Source organism: Crocuta crocuta, unplaced genomic scaffold (assembly GCF_008692635.1).
Source record: "Crocuta crocuta isolate KB4526 unplaced genomic scaffold, BGI_CrCroc_1.0 scaffold72, whole genome shotgun sequence".
Classification (NCBI taxonomy): domain Eukaryota; kingdom Metazoa; phylum Chordata; class Mammalia; order Carnivora; family Hyaenidae; genus Crocuta; species Crocuta crocuta.
In genome coordinates this window covers 2,465,254-2,484,507 of record NW_027529427.1, presented here as the reverse complement: position 1 = coordinate 2,484,507, position 19,254 = coordinate 2,465,254, and the positions used below count along the sequence as shown (strand labels likewise).

General features: G+C 50.2%; 3 protein-coding genes across 17 annotated transcripts in view; all 3 read right to left on the bottom strand.

Moving 5' to 3' along the window:
* The window catches only part of ACRBP (acrosin binding protein), a 9,116-nt gene extending 6,447 nt beyond the window's left edge, over positions 1-2,669 (bottom strand). Inside the window, exons 1-4 of one of the 2 annotated variants that reach the window (XM_077759112.1) lie at positions 1,749-2,669; positions 1,261-1,479; positions 994-1,088; positions 391-508 (exon numbers count right to left, since the gene is read on the bottom strand). In XM_077759112.1, coding sequence (XP_077615238.1) covers positions 391-508; positions 994-1,088; positions 1,261-1,479; positions 1,749-1,791 — 475 coding nt within the window. In that variant the 5' untranslated portion in view covers positions 1,792-2,669. The remainder of the gene's footprint in view (positions 1-390; positions 509-993; positions 1,089-1,260; positions 1,480-1,748) is intronic. The other variant, XM_077759113.1, reaches the window with a different exon arrangement.
* A 90-nt stretch (positions 2,670-2,759) lies between these two features.
* Positions 2,760-9,598, bottom strand: ING4 (inhibitor of growth family member 4). Of its 5 annotated transcripts, none has more exons than XM_077759118.1 (8): positions 9,517-9,598; positions 6,729-6,800; positions 4,808-4,974; positions 4,514-4,628; positions 4,241-4,349; positions 3,853-4,000; positions 3,532-3,593; positions 2,760-3,418 (listed from the first exon to the last, which is right to left on the bottom strand). In XM_077759118.1, the coding sequence occupies exons 1-8, from the start codon at positions 9,551-9,553 to the stop codon at positions 3,379-3,381; spliced, it is 750 nt and encodes a 249-aa protein (XP_077615244.1). In that variant the 5' UTR covers positions 9,554-9,598; the 3' UTR covers positions 2,760-3,378. The 5 variants fall into 5 exon arrangements, with proteins under 5 accessions (XP_077615244.1, XP_077615246.1, XP_077615245.1 ...); XM_077759120.1 differs by having other exon boundaries at positions 3,853-3,997; XM_077759119.1 differs by having other exon boundaries at positions 4,241-4,346.
* Positions 9,599-11,763: 2,165 nt separating this feature from the next.
* Positions 11,764-19,254, bottom strand: part of ZNF384 (zinc finger protein 384) — a 19,705-nt gene continuing 12,214 nt past the window's right edge. For 6 of the 10 annotated variants that reach the window (XM_077759102.1, XM_077759105.1, XM_077759106.1 and 3 more), the window contains 5 exons: positions 17,655-17,879; positions 16,768-16,950; positions 15,183-15,261; positions 14,054-14,212; positions 11,764-13,397 (listed from right to left, as the gene is read on the bottom strand). In XM_077759102.1, coding sequence (XP_077615228.1) covers positions 12,987-13,397; positions 14,054-14,212; positions 15,183-15,261; positions 16,768-16,950; positions 17,655-17,879 — 1,057 coding nt within the window. In that variant the 3' untranslated portion in view covers positions 11,764-12,986. The remainder of the gene's footprint in view (positions 13,398-14,053; positions 14,213-15,182; positions 15,262-16,767; positions 16,951-17,654; positions 17,880-19,254) is intronic. The other 4 variants (XM_077759108.1, XM_077759109.1, XM_077759110.1 and 1 more) reach the window with 1 other exon arrangement.

Here is a 19,254-nt window from a genome sequence, read left to right as displayed (position 1 = left end):
AATTTTAAAAAAAAAAAAAAAAAAAAGGGCACTTGTGATGAGCACTGGGTGTTATATGTAAGTGATGAATTACTAAACTCTATTCCTGAAACCAAGTGTTAACTAACTAGAATTTAAATAAAAACTTGAAAAAGGGAAAAGAAAGAAAGAAAGAAAGCCCCAGAGGACTCCCATATGCAGGAATGTTTGGGATGAATTAGGAAACGTGAGTTTTTCCTAGAATTGTAAGTAATGTCAGAAGATGCTCTGGGGCAGGAAAGCCCCAAGATGCATTCATAAAGCGCANCCCCACATCTTTCCCCATTCCCTACCACGGATGCCTTAACTCTGGGACTCTGGGATTTGTGGAAGGGCTTGCTGGTAGCCTCCCAGGGGCTGGGAGGGTCTCACCTGTGACGTGAGATGAGAGGGGGGAGGTCATCGTGGTGGGTGGGACTTCAGAGGAAGTGTCAATCTCCTTGAGAGTGTTGGGTGAGAGGATTGAGACTGGCTGGGAGCACCGGACTCTCTGCAAGAAGAGAAGGACAGTGGGCATGCCTTTCCCAGAGGGCAGACTTCTATTCCCACGTGCGCCTCAGTCCTCTTCCGGCATGTGTCCTCGCTCACGGTTGCTGGGCAAGGATGAAGGGGTATGGTCCCTGGTGGAACCCTCTAGACCTGAGAATGGGTTCCCCTGTGAGAGAAGACTCTGTGTCTGGGCCACACCTCTGCCTTCACTCTGGCGTTTGACTTGTATGAAATCACTCAAGCGTTGGGAGAAAAGGGCGGCCTTGTCTCTCGGCCTCTTGCCTACTTTTGGTAAGATTATTCCCCAAATCCGAAAGCCCAAGACGAGACCCTATTCGCAGGTAATCTGAGTACATGATTGACAAAGAGGCAGGGAGAGAGGATCTAAGGGTGGCCCCCTTGGAGCCAGCCTTCCTCAGCTCCGCACCCCCTCCACCTCTCCGACCGTCTTAGGACACCAGACCCAGCTTCCGTCTGGGGCCTCACCTTGGCGTAGTAGACGTGGTTGGAGCAACGGTACTGAGTGAATTGGCAGAAGGACTCAAACCAGGAGGCATAAGGGAGGTCGGAGCAGACAGCGCCTGAGAATGGGCGGGGGGTGCAGAAGGTGAACACACCAGGGGGTCTCCCCCGGGGCGGGCGGAGGGCTCCTGGGGTCTGCGGAGAGGCGAATCCGGTCTGGGGGTGAGGTGCAGCCCACGCAGGGGAGGTGGCCCACGCCTCCGGCCCTCACCGTCCCTCACCGTCCCTCACCGTCGGGCACCAAGCCGTGATTTTCGTACTGGTCCAGCTGGACGAGGGTGGGGTTGCGGCAGCCGTGCGTTGCCCGGAGCCGGCACGTAGTCTCTGCCTTCCAGGTGGGGGTCAGCAGTGCAAAGAAGCGTTCGTATTCGGTGGCAGAGAGGGGGCTGCCTGGAGTGGAGGCGGAAACGGATTCCTGGGTTGGGGCACAAGTCGGAAGCAGGAGCAGCGCTGCGGGGCACGGAAACAGACACTTGGATGGACCGAACCCAAAACCCGCGCGGGCCCCTGGACGGACCGAACGGCAAGAGGGGCCCCGTGGGAATCAGAAACTGGGGGACGTCTGGCCGGCGGTCTCAGCCCGGCGATCAGGGTGAGGAGACTTCGGGGGCAGAGGCTAAGGTCTGACCCCAGAAGCTAGGGAGCAAACACAACGCGACCACCCAGAGAAAGCGGTTCAAAACCCTGTAGCGAGGGCTCCCGTGCGCAGAGCCTCTCACCCTTCAGGAGTGAGAGAAGGAAGCGAGCGGGTAGCTTCCTCATGGCCCCAGTCGATCCGCCCGCGTTTCCCAGACCAAAGCGGCCTCTAACGGGCCAAGCCGGAGACAGCCGGCGAGCGCGGGCTCGCAGACCCGGAGGGAGGTGCCGCCCACACGTCACAAAGGGCTGGGGGCGGGGCCTCGGAAACCGACGCGCGCCCCGGGGTTCACCGCGCCCGGCGGCCAGGGTGGATGGGTCCTCATGTGTGTCCTATTCCACCTCGGGAGGATGAGGCTGGCAAAAGCTGTCATAGACTCAGTGCCTTCGATGGAGGAGGGCGTGTGTTGTTCTTTATATGTGCTCCCTTAGTTCATTCCCAAGGTCATCCCATAGAGTGGATACTGTTATCCCTGTATTGCAGGTGGCGAAACCGGGGTTTGGAGGGGCCTAGATGTGAATGAGGCGGCGTTCTGGGGCAGCCAGGGACGGACTGTACAAAACAGAGTCAGGGCCTACCTGCGTGAGAACTAAAGAGGGAGCCTTAAGGTAAGAAATGAGCCCCAAGGGGAAGCAGGCAGGTTCAAGTAAGGAGGTAGGTGCTCGGGCGCCAGGATGGTTCAGTCTAAGGAAGCAGTTTCCCAGTGGCAAGTGAGCGAGACGATCCAACGGCATACGGGAAAAGTGTTTTTCTGTTTCGTGTTTAAAGCAAGAAACCAAGCTAATAGTATAGTAGTGCATGCATAAAACACCAATACACGTTTATTGGAAATCAAATGAAAGATGTTTTATGGAGAAAAGATGCAGAATTTGTAAAAGTTTTGGAAAGCCCTGCTCTGAGGCACAGCCCCCAGCCAGCTTTGTCCTTCCCAAGTTGAGAAGTTGTGGATTCTGGGGCTGAGGTACCACTTCGGGTTCCAGGGCTTGTTCTACTTTTGGCATGTCATCCTCCCACCTCTAATCCAACCCAGAGGATGCAAAAAAAAAAAAAAGCTTAATTAGCACAGGTACTAAAATAGTGTCTACAATAAACACAGCAGGCCAACACGGATAGCTTTTATTCACCTACTCAAATTCCTTTACATGTGAGTGACCTGCATCCCACCTTGGCCCCTCTCCCATTCACGAGGCCGGGATGAGCCCTGTTGGCACAGAGCAAGGGGTGCCCCTTCAACTAAGGCCACTGCCCGGATGCTCTGGGGGAGGCCCTACCATGGAAAAAGCAGGAAGAGAACAAAGAGAGCTCATCACACCATGGCCCCCTACAGGGGCAGGGGATCAGGGGGGCCGGGGGTGCCCCCATGCTACTGCCCCAAGTCCTTCAATACAAAGCAAGGGGAGTAAAGAGGACCATCCCTTGGAAATACAGCACCAACCTCGGCATGGAGGCAAAGGGCAGTGGGCAGGACCGCGTCCCTCTGAGGGGGGCAGGCTGAGTGAGAGCACAGACGGTCCACGGCTGCGGCACCCCTCCCGGCCAGGGTTAGGATGCAGCCTCAGCACCAGGAGTGGGGAGAGGGGAGGAGGAGGGATGACACCACCACGCCGTGCGCTCTCCCTGGGCCCCCCGGGGCCCCAGCACAAGCTTTCCTCTCCCCACTAGCCCGGGGCCGAGGACATGGAAGAAACTGTGTGGGAATCCAAAGCCCTTATCTATTTCTTCTTCCGTTCCTGGGAGCAGCGTGGGCAGAACCTGAAAGGAACGTGACAGAGAGGCGGACAGAGACAGTGAGTGGAAAGGGGAGCGCCCTCCGCACGCAGCTCCTCGGCAGGCAGCCCGGCGCCCAGCGCGACTCTCTCACTCACCATTTCCCCCGAGGCTTGGTTGTCAGCCCCACACAGGCAAAGTGGAACCACTCGATGGAACACTGAAAAGGAGGAAGGTGGAAGCAGCAGCAGTCAGGGGCCAGGGTAGCGCAGAGCAAAGAAAAGAAGCTTCCTCCACAGATTAACGAGAACAGTGTTCCCGCATTCCGCCCCTCTGGAGAAATCTTGGCGGTCTGAGGCCAACGAACTCCACCTTCCTCTTACCCCGGAGTCCCACCATTCAACCATTTCTGCCCCTCTTGAACCCACTCCCTCATGGCCCCCGGAACCCCATCTGGAGGCAAAACGGTTGGTTCTCACATCAGGGTTGTCACAGCCAATCATCTCTCCGTAGGAGACCTGGTGACAAAGGCAATAGGTGGGTTCGTTGGGATCCACAGGCATATCCAACACATCAGAGGGGTGGACACTGCCAAAGGTCACTGAGGGCATCCCATACTCAGGACTTCTGCGTGCCAAGAGGAAGAGAACGTGTCATCTGCGGGAAGGGAAGCCACACAGGTGGTAGAAAGACACTGTGATGGGGCAAAGGCATTCGTGGCTTCCCTCCTCTCTCGAGCAGATCCCACAATGATAAGGAGAAGCTACTGGCACAGAAGATGGAGAAAGTGGCACGGGGCAGCGTGGGGCGTGAGCGCGGCGGAGAGAAAACTATGCCACTTGGCAAAGTGCTCCCTTAAACACTCACGTGCGCACAAGTTTTAACTTCTTCTGGGCAGCCTTGGGAGCTTCCTCATCTGAGTTCTTCCCTTTGGAACGAGCACGGGCAGCTTTCTTCTCCTTCTGAGTCCGGCCTTCTAGGAAAGAGGGGGGGACGCCAGAAGGCAGGGAGATAGAAAGATGGGTTAACTCTTCCTTCCTCCACCTGCTTCCAAGCTGCTGCCCCTCCCTGGTAGCTGGAGAGGGGCCTCTTCTCCCTCTGAATCTTCGCCCACCTCGCAAGCCCCGCCCCCCTCCTCACTCTTTTTGCCTTTGCTAGAAGAGCTGTCATAGTCACTTGACTCAATCTGCTTCTCCTTCAAATCAGCCTCAAAACGGGCCAGGTCTGTGTCCAGTCGCCGAATGTGTTTGTCCACCTGGGCGGAAGGAAGGAAAAGAGAGGGGTACGAGGGTAGCTCCAGTAAAAGACAGTAAAGTTAAGGCGGATTCTCTGTATCTCCCAGACCCAAAGCAGATCCCAATACGGCCGGAGGAGGGGTCCAGGACCCCAAGGATTAGACGGGAGGTAAGTGGGGAGCTGTGAACAGGGCCATACCATCTCATAGGTCTGCATGGCAAGCTGCACCTTGTCGTCACCAAATTCCTTGCACTTGCCATAGGCTTCCTGGATCTGTTTGAGAAGGGCCAGTTTTTCCTCGGAGCTCAGGCTGCGGGCGCTACTCATATACTCAGTGGCCAACTTGTCAATTTCAGCCTTGAGGTCTACAACAGAGACAGAGGCCCGGTCACGATGGCCCCTGGGTGGCTGGGTGAGACGCGCTTCTTCCTCTCGCTTCTTGGACCTTTTCCATGGACCATCATAACCTTCGAACTAAAATGCCCTGAAAGTTCACAGGTACTGTGCCCTTTACTCAAGCAATGCAACATATTGACAGCGTTTGCGTTATGGGCGCCTTCAGGTGCTGAAAGCCTTGCTGGCACAGGTGGAACTTAAATGACTGAAACGTAAGGAGGCGGGGGGCCTCTGCACACCACACTAACACAGAAGTGTATTTTGGTTGATGTCCGAAGGTGCTGCTTTGCAGGGCTTGCTGCTTCTCAAGCCATGCGTTTGGTCTCACAGCCTCCTGATTCCTTGACTCAAAAACATTCCATAACAGCTCTGAGCGCATACGGACCCGGCTGGGTCATCTGCTGCTGCAGGCTTCCAGGTCTGTACAGCTGTGACTCATCATTTCAAACTAGGCCCTAGTTCATTTATGTAACAGTTCTTCTACCCTATTTTGCTCACCAACCTGTTTGTATCTTCATCTTTTTTTTTTTTTTCCTGTTTGTTCACCTTCGACTTTGCTCCAAACATTTTCATATTGGAAGGCTGGTGATGTCCCAAGACTCTGAGAGTGTAGATACTGCCTAATATTGCCTGATATTACTACCACTACTGCCTAATATCTGGTAAGGCTCATGGAACATGTCTATGAAAAGAGACCAAAGAATAACTGTAACATGGCGTGGCAGCAGACACGTGGCGGGACCTCTGTACACACTGTGTTGGTACCCCATTCCGTCTGAGGCCTTTGGAGGAAGCTGAAAATGCAGGTAGGTCGATAACCTCCAACTGCCCTTCTGTGCATGAACTCAAGAGTTGGAACCGAGTTACAAAGGATGCAAAGCTGGTTCTGAGCATTTGGCAGGCAGTTCTCAGGGGTCTGCATCCGGGATTTTAGAGGACGTTCACCTTTTCGTGAGTAAACTTACCCAGCGTAACTGAAACCACAGCTCTGGGTATTCTAACACCCGCTTGTCACATCTTTGAGCATGGCTACATACGGATGGAAGATAAGACCTACATATCCTTCAGCAGGTATGGGGGATGGCTCCAACGAGGGGGACATCTTTGACCTTGAAGAGACCAATCTGGCCACTGTAGAGTAGCCTCAGGCTCCAAGCGAATGCCTCAATGCAGCCAAGCTTGCTCAACATCCAAGGTAGGCCACAGATCATATCTACTGCTTCTGCAAGGCTGAAGAATACAGTGTAGAGATCCTGATGTTAATTGCTGCTTTTCCTTTTTTTCCTTTCACTCTTTCTTTCGGTTTAAGAACGTCTCTACCAACATGACTTGCGGTCTGCAGCCACAATGAATTTTTTTGATAGTAACATTATCAATCCACTGGAGCAGAAACATCCTAATCTTCTGATAGTCTTCCTATAGACATATTGAACATAGAGAACAGAAATGACTCTAGAGTTGCCTTCTTTCTGAATTCTTCTTGCAGATATAAAGAGCATGGCATCTTTGAATTCTTGAGGCATTGTCACAATCCTCTATTTACTACAAAAAGCTGATACAGAAATGCAGATCATCATTGCTCTCCTTTTAAGAATTTCAAGAGAGGGAAAGAGAGAGAAGCCACCGTTCTTCAGATCAGATCAGATGATATGGTGACACCAAAGAGAAAAAGAAATGATCATCCACACTCATTACACACACAAATCCCTTACTCTGTACATACCCTCTGTTCTTTGATCCAGGTCCCTCATGAGCTGAAAGTTTCTCTGCAGTTCAAAGGGGAGGTTTTCGATACCTACGGAGAAGAGGCGGCACTGAGAATCACTGAACTTCAGAGGCCTAACAGGTGTTTTCAAAGTACACGTCCAAAAGGGATGCAGTTTTCCCTTCTTGGAACCACTGGATTTATCTGGAACACCACTCATCATTCCTTTCTCAGAGGAAGCTGTGTCTGTCTCCAAAGCCCCCTCGGCACAGCTTTCCTACCTTTGCTCCTTCAAGGACTTTACTCTAAAAATCAGCCCCTCCCTTTCCTTGATTTTCAATCTTTGCCTCCAGGCTCCTTGCCCTTAACCCAAATGCCCTCCTGGTATCCTCCGGCACTCCTCACACACATACTTCCACTCTCCAGAGTAGTCAGAATGTTCTCTTAGAAAATTAAATCTCATCAAGTCAACTCCTGCTTTAAAACCATCTGGTGACTTCCTAACACACAATTCCTATTCCCAGTTTTGCACTTTCTGCCCCATGCTTGTCTTACGCCAGCCTGAACTCATGTCAGTCTCCCTTTGTCTGATCTAACTGGACTGGCCTTCTCCGAGTGCCCCCGACTTGCCAGCGCTTGTCTTGCTACCCAGCTTTCCACTTCCTGCTTTCTCTGCCTGGAATGCACTGCTTGAGGTTCTTCATCCCACCTCCACCATACCACTTGGCCTACCAAACCCCTCTTCGTTCTTCAAAACTCAGCCCAACCCAGCTTTCTCCAGGCTCCAAGTGCCCTGGGTTATGCTCTCAAGTTATTCTATCTCTACCCTTCTTCGCATTTATCCAACTGCAATGAATAATTAATTGTGCAATCAGTTGTTTGGTATCTATCTCCCCAGCCTTCCAGAAGGGCTAGACGTGTCTCTCTTCTCTCATTTTGCTATGGCTTGCATACAGAGGGTCTTCCAAAAATACTTGAATAAATGTATCTATACTTAAGTCCCTCCACAGAAGAAAAATCTCTTCCCGTGACTCCATTTCAAACTTCTAAGATGCCTCCACTGCTTTAACCTACAGCCTCAGGTCTGCTGCCACCAGTTTACGGATATTACTTTGAGTCACCAATGACTTACCAAATCAAATGAACTGTTATTAGTCCTATCTTAAAAATTTTGTCTGCAACAGATGGCACATCTTCTTGCTTTCAGTAACTTTCTTCTTCTTAGGATTCCAAATCTCATCATATACTTTCTGATAATTCCAATAGTGATGGTTTCTTTAGCCTGTCCCTTTAATGTTAATGTTTTCTTGAGATTATATTTCAATCCTCTCGTTTTCTCACTTTACTTGTATCCCCTGAATGATCTCGATCTCATTCACTCATACAATTACCGTGCCTATGCTTAAGTCTAAACTGAATTAAGTATATTGCTGATGGTATCCTGTCTACCTTACTTCCCAAGCCTGAGATCAACGGGTCACCTTAGATTCTTCTTTCTCTCTCAACTACTCATTCAATCAGTGCTGTCCTTTTTGCTTCTAAATATTTCTGTCACTCTCTGAGACCTGACCTTATCATACCTCAGTTATCTTCCTTTATGAAATCACTTTACTTAAGAAAATCTGTTGGTTCTTCACTATCTAAAGTGGAAACCTCTTAGCTTGGCTTAAAAGACCTTGCAAGATCCAGCCCCAGCCTCTTTTTCCAGCCTCACTTCCGAATCTTCCACCGTCGAGTCCTATATATCAAACACGCTGACTTCACTTTACCCTGACCTGCCACAAAGCCATCATAATACCTTTGCTGATGCTTTTCCCAGCCAGCAATTTCCTTTCTCTCTCCACACTGGCGAATAAACACTCAGTCCTCAAAACTCTATTCAAATATCACATCCAGAGTAAAGCTGTACCTACATCCCCAGGTAATCAGCCCTTCGTTCTCCAGTGCTACCAAGTCCGTCCTTTTGATGTATTTCTATTATTTCACTTGTCACATTGCTTTGTAATCATTTATTAGCAGAATCTGTTATGAGCACTTGAGGGCAGGGACTTTGTCTTATTCATTTTGTTAGCTGCCTTCATGTCTGACCCCGAGCAGGGCCTCAATAAATGAATGAATGAATGAACAACTCCCAACACTAAGGCAAATGTAAGCGCATCGAGGTGACAGACAGGCTTTGTGAAGGGGTGGGTTACACAAATGGCATAAACATACCACCAGATTTCTATTTGAAAGGAACTGGATCTTTACTCCAGGAAGAGAAACGTTCCAGTTTATCACCTGACAGTGGTCACTCATAGCCCCCTATCCCCAAGAGAGAACGCCTCGAAGAACTGAGCGGAGTAGCTGCGAGCAGGTCTTTGTCGCCGCTCCAAATGGCAGTGGGTGATATGCTAACACAATCGATTCTGACCGATTCGGGGTAAAAAATATATATATACATAATATATGTTACATATAATATATATTATATATATATATGAATATAAATATATATATATCCTGAGGCTGGAGACCCTGGAGTTGGGGTCGGCAAATATCTTCCCAGCCCTGCCCATTAGCCCTTCAAGAGCCATCCCCTCGGCCCTACCGCGCAGCCCCTCCCTCGTCTATACCCAAAAGCCAGGCCTCGACCCTGCTGCCCCGCCCCCTCTTTCTTCACACCGTTCAATACGTTCTCTCACGGAACCCCTTCAGAGTTGTGACTTTCTGACCACCGGGACTTCGGGGCCGTACAGCTCCTCCGTCTCGATCCCCCCCACCACCACTCTATGACCCCTGACCCCCTCCTCCAGCCTGCTCTTACTGTCCAGATAATGTTCCAAATACATCCCCGCAGCCATCTTGAAGCAAAACAAAGCAACTTCCGATCCGCCCCGGAAGTGACTGAAACGCAGCAGGGGCTGAAGCTATTATCCTTGGGTTGCAGCCTTTCCGCCCTTAAAAGAAGAGCTTCCGCCCTCACTAAATTATCATCTGGGACGCATCCGCCCGACGTAGAAACTTTCCCTTTTGCGTGGGTAGCCGGGGCCGCCCGTACTGAGGTGCCTAGAGGTAGCTTTAGCCCGCTTCCGCCCTTACTGAGTCCCCAGTACGCGACGGAGGCAGGCATGACGTCACTGCGGGTCGCCATTTTGCATTACCTATCAAACTTTTTTTCCCTCCAAAAAGGGGATGTGCGTTAATGCGGGGGAGAAAACCCTTTTCTCTTTAGGATTGTATTCCATAAATATCCCTTTTCAGGGACTGGAGACTCTTTTTTCCTTTTTGCCGGGTATGAATCTAGTGACCAGAGCAGGTCCCGGATGAATCGAGACTTTCTTCAAGGTGGCTAGCTTCTTAACGAAGTTGGGGAGGCATCGTTGATGTTGCGAGATTTGAACCCTCCGTCTTTCCACTCACACGAACATCAGCTCTCCTGGATTATTATTTTTTTGTATATAATCTCTACTTATAAATACAATTACACAATAAAGCTATAATTCTCCACACCTCGTCTGGGTGCCTGTCCTTTTACACTCGAATACATATACACACCCATAAAATAACATAGTACTTCTGGCCTTGCCCTCTTGCTTTTGTCTCTCTGCCTCCTCCACTCCTCTCCGTTCCCCCCTCTCCCCGCGTTTATATATGATGTTAACACCATGATTTGGAAAGGATTGGAACACAGAGCTCTGTCACAACTGAGCCAGTTAGATGACAGCTGTCATCCTAGTCAGCTACAGTATAACAAGGACTCTTCATCAGGATGGAAAGCAGTCAAGTGCACGCCAGACTGCCACACTAGGAAACAACGCGAAGCCTATAACCTAATTGTGGCTTAAGATTGCGTTATGGAGATTGTCACCCCTAACTCACACATTGTTAATAATTATCAATGCCACAGAGCAGATTTGCAGCCACCTAATTTAGACCAAGCATGTGAAGAAGGGTAAGGCGAAACCTCTGGTTTACTACAGAGCAGGTTAGGATACGGCAGTTGGATCTAGTGGACAACATTCCGTCATGCCCCCGGATAAACAATTTAATCTCTGCGCCTATGTCCTTCTCTATAAAATAACAGTACCTATCTCACAGAGTTCCTGCTATGTAGGAGTGTGAGTGAATCCTTAAAAAGAGTAGATTCTGGTTCTAATTCTTGTGAAGATAGGACGATCGGGGCATTTTCAGCGATTGGTGAGAGGGGGGGAAAGCAATACTTACGAAGCTAACATACACAGACATATTTTGTCAATGGGGATACATTCATTGGTGTCACACCACAGAATGAGAGATATTGGATGTCCACCCAACAAACTAGCCGAGCCCGAAACTTAAGTGGGCATGATTTCATTAACCGTATAAATGCCACTAGGTGAGAAGCACAGTTCCCCAGCAGTACACAGAGGACAGTCACATTGTTGGATGTTGGAACTCTGCCACAACTTTTTCGGTGCTTAAAGGTTTTTAAGTCTCAAAATGGAACCTTGGAGGTGACCTAGTCCAATCCCTTCATTTAACAGCTGAAGCTTCTCGGTCAACACCGGTTGGCAGTAAAGCCAAGGCTGAAGTCCAGGTTTCTTGACCACATTCTGCTCAGCACTTCAACTGTCTTGCACTGTTACTCAATTCTGGTTATGGCTTCAAGCACTGCAAACCTATGTATATGGATAGGATGATGTATGTATGTACACACATTGCCAGCTGGATTACAATGGAGCCGTGATGCTCAGGCAGGAGTGGAGGCCCTTTCAGGAGGGCACACTTCAATTTCTTTGATAGGGAGCTTAGTGGTTTTATTAACACATGACTGAAACGTTGCTGTCACAGACTTAGGCATCACAGTCCCCGCGACATTTTTTGTACGTAGAAACTTTCATAAACCAAGATCTCACTTGGATTAAAAGCTGTGCCCTTCTACACCTGGGGATGCACACAAAGAGCCTCATCACACACAACATTCGTTCTTCACACATACACACTCTGGTGTAAATCCTTAGTACTGTCCTTCACATCTCCCCAGAGAGCTTCTTCCCATGCTTGCTCACACCAGTAGCTCCACTGCCTCTGATCCTTTTACACGAATTTATTTCTATACAAGGTTCTAAAAACACCCCTTGGTTTGTACATAAGTTTTTTTTTTCTTCATTTTAAATTGCTTTATAACAACTGGATTCCTGATTTTTTTTCATTTTGTCTTTTCTCTGAAATCTGCCATGATTTAAAAACAAACAAAAAGGACAAAAGGAAATAAAAATGCCATTGGCCAGAAGACAGGGTGGAGAAAAACAAAAAGGACAAAAATAAACAAAACATCAAATATGAAAATTCTCAGAGATAATGCATTTATAAACACAGAAATGGTTACAACAAAGATGGCCGATGAGTGGGTATATATATATATATTTATATATATATTTATATATAAATCCGTGTCCGGCAATTGACCGTGGCACCTAGGGAGCTAAGTCCAGTCCTTGTGTTTGCCCTGAACTCTCCCTTCTCTGCAACACCCTTTGTTTTGGGCTTTCATAAAGAACACAAAGCTCCCACAGCTCCTCCGGCTTTGGGGCTGGGAGACTGAGTACAGGGCCTTGGCTGGCAGAGAAGGGGAGAGGCTCCAAGGAAAACCACAACCCACGCTTCTAAGCCACCCTTGACCATTTGGGGGATCTCCGGCCCCTTGGGGACCACATCTCAGCCCTTGCCCCTTTACAAATAAAGGGGGTCTGACCCCCACCGAGATCTCCCTCTTCCAGCATTAGGTAGGAAGTGAAGTGAGACCACGAGGGACGACGGCTCCCGGGTATCGGGGCGTGTGAGAAACCGCTGTTCTTCCGCAGGCTAGACTAGAACAGGAGGCTGGTCACATTTAGGGCTCCCTTCTCTCAGAGATCTGGGAGGACCAGCCTCTAGTCTTCCACCAGCCCCAACTTTTGAGGATTATGAGGGTAACGAGAGGGTAAGTGCCCACACTGGAAAAGTTTCTATGAGGTCATAGCAAATCCCTCCCTTGAGCACCAACCCCCAATTTTGAAAAGCTATGCTTGGAAGGGGAGGCCGCTGGATTACACTACCAGCTCATTATTCCTTTGCCAATCAGGAGGGCTGATATTCCTTTTGAAGAGGAGTTGAGAATAAGCATGGTATCCTGTGAAGGAAGGCCGTGCCTGAGGCCCAAGGAGATGGAGGCAAGGCCTGTCAAGGAAGGAGACTTTTCCCACCAAGAGAAGTTGGAGAAAGAAGGGACCAGAATTTCTTTCCCCTCTTCCCAGTGGGTGGCAGCACAGGTCTCTACGAGCTGGCCAGGTGCTCCACCTGGATGGTGCTGGTGGTGACAGTGAGGCAGATGTCCTTATGATGCTCCGCCGTCTTATAGGGGGTCAGGTCAAAGGAACACTGGGGTGGAGGGTTGGGGTTGCTGTCCCCACCACCCCCACCCTGGGGGGCTGCCCCAGGGGACTGGAAGTGTGGTGGCTGTGGCTGTTGTTGCTGCTGCTGCTGCTGCGATGCCTGGGAGGCCTGGGCTTGAGCCTGGGCTTGAGCCTGAGCCTGGGCCTGGGCCTGGGCCTGGGCCTGAGCCTGAGCCTGGGCCTGGGCCTGGGCCTGGGCCTGGGCCACTGCTGCTGCCGCCGCCGCCGCCTGCACTTGTTGCTGGAGATCAGGAGGGTTGTGTTTGCGCATATGTTTCATAAGATACGTTTCCTGAAGGCGATGTGAAAAAGAGTTGAGGAATGAAAGAGAAGGAAAGAAGTTACTTATAACTGGCATCCTGCGTTCTTACTTTACTTCAAACAGCCATACTTATACAGAGACATTCTGGAGCCGTGGGCAAATTCTCTCCAGAAGCCTCTTTCAGTGCTCACTACTGTGCAGAAATGAGAAGGAGACCTTCAAGGTCACAGTGGGCATTCAATTGGCACAGGGAGAGCTGTCATTTTCTCAAAGATCTTTGGACGGAACAACTTTACCACCTTTTCCTGAAGCCTAATGGAAAACATTAAAAAAAACCTCCCAAAATTAGAAGTTGCAAGTTGCATTATTTTGCCTTATATTTAAGTAAAATTAAAAATCAGTTTAGNAAAAAAAAAAAAAAAAAATATAAAAAAAAAAAAAAAAAAAAAAAAAAGAAGAATCCTTGTTTAGGAATCTTGCTCTGTGGGCTTAAGGGATCAGGTATCACCCTAAATTCCTTAGCTGCAGGTCTGTTTAATTTCTGTTCTCTTTATTGATTCTGGTAAGTAGGGAACTAGAAAGCAAGCATATTCAAGGCAACAGCTCTTTCTCCAGAGAGACGGGGTGAAGAGGACTCTGGTCTCGCAGGCCGCGAGGGGAGTGAAGGGAAGGCACTGCGTACTCACCGATGTGTAGGCCCGACTACAGATCGTACAGGTATACACCTTGGCATGCTTCACCGTATGCGTAGATAGGTGCACCTCTAGCGAGGCTGCGTCCGTGTACGCCCGATGACAGTTGTGGCACTTGAAGGGTTTATCTTTGTTGTGCTGCCGCCTGTGGGACTGGGAAAACGGGAAAACGTCAGGGTGAGTACACTGGGCTCTTCTTTCCTGTCTCTGTGACCTTAATGGAAAAGCCCTGAGCTGAGTGTCAGTCTCCTAGGTTCTCTTTCATTCCCAAGGCAATAGAAATTTTGTGTGTTTTTTTTTTAAATGTTTGCTTATTTTTAAGAGAAAGAGAGCGAGCAGGGGAGGTGCAGACAGAGGAGAACAGAGGAGCCGAAGTGGGCTGTGCTGACAGCAGAGAGCTCAACGCAGGGCTTGAACTCAGGAACCGTGTGATCATGACCGGAGCTGAAGTCAGATGCTAAACCGAGTCACCCAGGCGCCCTGAGAAACAGCTTTCAGCAAAACTTTAGGAGCTACAGGCTAAGGGAATAGCTGTTTGTATCTCCTGCAGCGCATGCCAGGATACTGGAAAGTGAGAAGGATGGCTCTCCTGGCTCCACCGGTCCAGTGGTTCCCAAAGTGAAGCAGAGGGGACACTAGGGAATACCATAGGGGCCCCAAAGTCAGAACTATTTTCAAAATTACAGTAAGACCACATTTTGCCTTTTCGTTCTCATGCTCTCAACACTGTACTGAGACTACACGATGCGTAATGTCACAAAGACTCAATGCAGCAGGTAAATAGCCGTCTTCTGGTAAGCAAGACAGTAAAAAACGCACAAAATGTAGAACGATGCCATTCTTTCAATGTTGGTGGGAGTGGGCGTGTGTTTGGAAATAGGTTACTTATGTTAACATGTAATGGGTTTGTTACTTTCAAACGAATCACTAAATACTCTTCCAAGTCTTTCAGTTTTACATTCTCTGTGCAGATGGGTATTACATCAACAAAACTCTTTGGGCTTCCCAATAATTATTAAGGGTGTAAACGGATCCTGAGAAAGTTCAGGAACCACCATACCAGTCAAATGGCACTTTCAACAGTCTCAGACACAGGGCCCTATGTGGAGGGTGGAACATTTACCTGCAGATTGGAGAGCTGTGTGAAGGCTTTCTCACAGCCCGGGTGTGCACATTTGTATGGTCTGTCACCGGTGTGGATTCTGCACGGGATGAGGAAAGAAAAAAGGGAAAGGGTGTCAGCAAGGCCGCTCAGGGACTGGTTCCGTAACAAACCTCCTCAAGGCCACGCCTGCCCTCCTACAGGAGTTCAAGCTGGGTGTCCAGGAGGTCCCAGCCTCAGCTCCTCTCTGACACGGATCACGCCAGAGTGCCTGATCTCTGCTCACTGCCTCCGTCACTCGGCTCAAGCTGGGCTCCTCTGCCGGCGGGGGAGGAACCGGCCACTTGGCAGCCAAGAGACAGGCAGGCCACAATGTGGCGTACAAGTCATACCTACAGCAGCTGTCCCTGACAAATGTTCAAACACACACGGTGAGCACATTGGTAAGGAAAGAGAAACACAGAACATGTCTTCCTTGGCCCCCACAACACGACCAGAAGCTATACCCTCAGCCTTGAGCACCATTCCCAGAAAAAGTTCTGGTGTCAAAGAACAGCAGAGAGTTAAGCTAATTATGGAGAAAAGCAGCGATGTTAATACTCATGGCAACTCCTTGGGGCTTCTCCCAGTCCAGCCCCCTCACGGCAGGAGGTGCCTACTTTAGTACCAATTTGACCTCTTTCCTGAACACTACCGGGCCCTCCACTGAGATGAGCCAAGGACTTGCGGGTCCACAGACACCTGCTACTTATCATGGACTTCAGGACTATCTTTGTGAGCAGCTGCTTCCAGACCTCCAGTATAAAATCTTGGAAACATCACAGGACGGGTCTGTCTCCTTGTGAGGAAAGCCCGACTTCTCTTCGCAAAGCAAGATGTCTGACTGCTTTGAGAGGGATCACGACGTCCGGAAACAGCCAGGTGAGAAGGCTACTAGCCCGGAAGAGTTCGGACTGCAGTTCAACTTGAGATCCCGTTGAAGGACGCCATTGAGTCTTCCAGCTGGCAGGTTCACTTCCTCCTAGTCACTCCAGATTCATGGGACAAACAGTGGGCATCCTTATGAAGCAGGAGCTTTTTCATTTTGTTTGCCGGTTCTTTGCGACCATTTCAGACACGTTTTGTTCTGTCCTCTGCTCCTGGCATCCCTCGGAGCCTTGCTTGTTGCCGTGGGTGTCACCAGGCTAAGACCCGGCTAAAAAAAGTCTGATTATATTTGTTCTTAAGTGGTGCCCTAAGGGCAAGAGGTATGGTCTTCTCCAACCAAATGCCCTTGCTTTGGCATCAAGGAGAAAATCTTGCAAGATGTGTATTGGTGTTTCCAGGGAGAGAAATGAAGGCAGAAGCTGTCTCTGCTCCGGCTGAGTCTCTTCCTCCCATGTCACACAGTCATTGCATCTCCCCAACGCAGCTTGTGCCCCAGAAAGGTTCTCTCTGAGCGTCCACTCCCGGGTCGTCGTCTCTTCTTCTCCCAGGCGCCAGTCGTGTTCTCCTCCGGCCAGGCCTCTCCCCCGCCCCCCGCATGCGGGTTGTCGTGTGTGTCCGGGGCGGGGGGGGGGGGGGCATGCCAGCGGGGGTGGGGCAGTAGCCCGCCACTCTCCCTTACCGTGTGTGCTGCTGGAGGTGGGAGAGCTGGCGGAAGGCCTTCTGGCAGTAGGAGCAGTTGTAGGGCTTGGCCCCCGAGTGGATTCGGAGGTGCTGGGCCAGGTAGGAGGTGTTGGCGAAGGTCTTGGAGCAGTGCGGGCACTTGTGGGGCTTGATGGTCTCCGTGTGCATCTTGGAGTGGATCCTGCCGGAGAGGAGAGGAGAGGAGGGAAGGGGGGGAGGAGGAAGCAGTTCGACCCCACGGGCTCAGCTCTCTGCTGGGTGAAATGACGTTGCTTGACGGATGAGAGCACCCCCTCCTCCCTCCTCCCAAACACACTCCGGCCTGGAGAGGCTAATGGCGAGGACACCCAGATCTAGGTCGCTGCTGCTCTTATGTCGGTGGCTAGAATGGCAGTGAGGTGGTGCAGAGCCGTGGCCCCTGGCTCCTGGTGACCTTAACGGTCTCGGTCTTGTCAGCCCTCTGCTTTGTTCTAAGCTTACACACTCACCACATATGCCCTGATTCCAAACAGTAATTTCAACAAAGACCAAATACCACCTGTTCCCCATGGACCTGAAGTTGAATGCACACCTTGGCTCTGAACTGAAGCATACAGTATAAGCAGGGCCTGCTCTGCAGAAGATTTCCAAACACAGACACAGAGAGAAACCACAAAAACCGCTCCAGACTTTGGGATTGGAGACCACAATTCCCAGGCCCCTGCAAACTGCTAAAATACACAGTTTATTTTTCACAGACAGTAATGCGAGCGAACTGAGGTTCCCAACGGGCCAAGTCAAAAGGGAAAAGAGAAACTGTGAGGACAGAAGAGCAGGCTCAGGCACCGTGGCCTTGGGGCTCGGGGCCTGTAGCCGGGTGGCGGGGTGAGAGCAGAGCAGCCTTACCGGGTGTGCTGCTGGAGGTGGGAGAGCTGGCGGAAGGATTTCTCACAGAAGTTACAACTGTAGGGCTTAGCCCCCGAGTGGATCCGGATGTGCTGGGCCAGGTAGGAGCTGTTGGCGAAGGTCTTGGAGCAGTGCGGGCACTTGTGGGGCTTGGTCTCGGTGTGTGACTTGGAGTGGATCTGCATCTCCGACTTTGAGTAGAACGTCAGTGAGCACATCCGGCACCTGGACCAAGCGAGGGCAGCGGTCAGAGCCTTCCCACCGACCAGGTGCTGCTGAGCCCCCCTCCACTCCCACAGACGCCAGCCTGTCTCCTCTCTCTCGCTGCAACTACACTGTAAGGCCCCAGAGGTGAGGATCTGTCCTACTCCTCTTTACAGACTAAACTCCTCATACACACCCACACAATACAAATATTCCATAAATGTCCGCTGAATGACTGGACTCCCTAAGTGTGTACAGAAACAAGAATTCAACCAGAAAGGAATTATCATCAGCTCTAGGCCAATGCGGATTTCACTGGGCCAGGAATATCAGCTAATTTCTGTTTTCCTTCTGCTTATAACTTCATTTCAGACTTTTAAAGAGCTCCTTTCCCCCACCTTCCCATGTATAAAGTACACCCCTCAGGTATCTCTCAAGTTCCTGAGATGATAATGAGGACAAACTGACTACGTTCCCCAGAAGGACTTCTCTCCTGTCTCCTCAGATCACTGTCTTCTCTCAGATTCTCTACTACTTCCTCTTTGCCCTGATTCCTAGAGGGAGGGGGTGGGGAAGGATCAGAATTACACGGAAGGGGCTTTTCCATATCATATACATCTGGCCTCCACCCTGCATCTGATGTCCCACTGACCACCACCATCCCTGAGCCCCTTGGCGATCAAGTGAGAAACACTTTTGCACACAGCGGAGGTAGCTGTTGGGAGTGGACTATGTCCCTCAAACATTTAGGGGGAAAAGATTTGTGAAACCCTGAGCTGCCACGCCAAACCTTTCCTCTTTCCCAGCACATGGAGCCCAAGTCAGCACTTGGGGTTAACATCAATAGTGGCTGGTACACTTTCCCCCATCACCTGGTTGGTAATCCTTCCTGTTCTGACATTGCCCAACAGCATCAAGTAAGGAGGCCTCCGAGCAAGATAAGCCACAACTATTCAGCCTTTATCGAGGAAGAGCTATCTGTGTTTGAGCTGGAATGCGCTCATTCCTAAACAACCCCGCAGTGCCCACTGTGAGCTAGCAGAAAGGGCAGCACCTGGAAGCCAGGCAACTGGGGAAAAAGTCTCTCTGCTTTGGTTCCTCCTCAACTTCTCTCTGTAATCAGGGATGGGGATGGTGCAGAGTGAGGATTTCTGCTTTCTTCTGATCCCAGGAGAATCTTTAGAAAATAACTGAGATCACGACTAAAAAGAACTCTGCATTCCTCAGAGGAAAAAAACATCATGTTACTTGGGGGTGTGGTTCCTATATTAATGTTTCTACTAAAATTCCAATCACGAAGGTCCATTTCTATTTCCCTGGTCACTTGATAACTATGAAGGAAATCCAATTCCCAGTTTACCAGTCCCTGGCTGCTGTCTGGCTTGCCCAACCATCA

Bases quoted from the DNA above. Each gene is read 5' to 3' on its own strand.
- ING4 (XM_077759118.1), bottom strand. From the start codon at position 9,553: ATGGCTGCGGGGATGTATTTGGAACATTATCTGGACA. The intron at 4,629-4,807 runs GTATGGCCCTGT...CCTTCCGCCCAG, and splicing joins CCATGCAGACCTATGAGATG to GTGGACAAACACATTCGGCG. The intron at 4,001-4,240 runs GTGAGTGTTTAA...CTTGGCACGCAG, and splicing joins AAGTTAAAACTTGTGCGCAC to AAGTCCTGAGTATGGGATGC.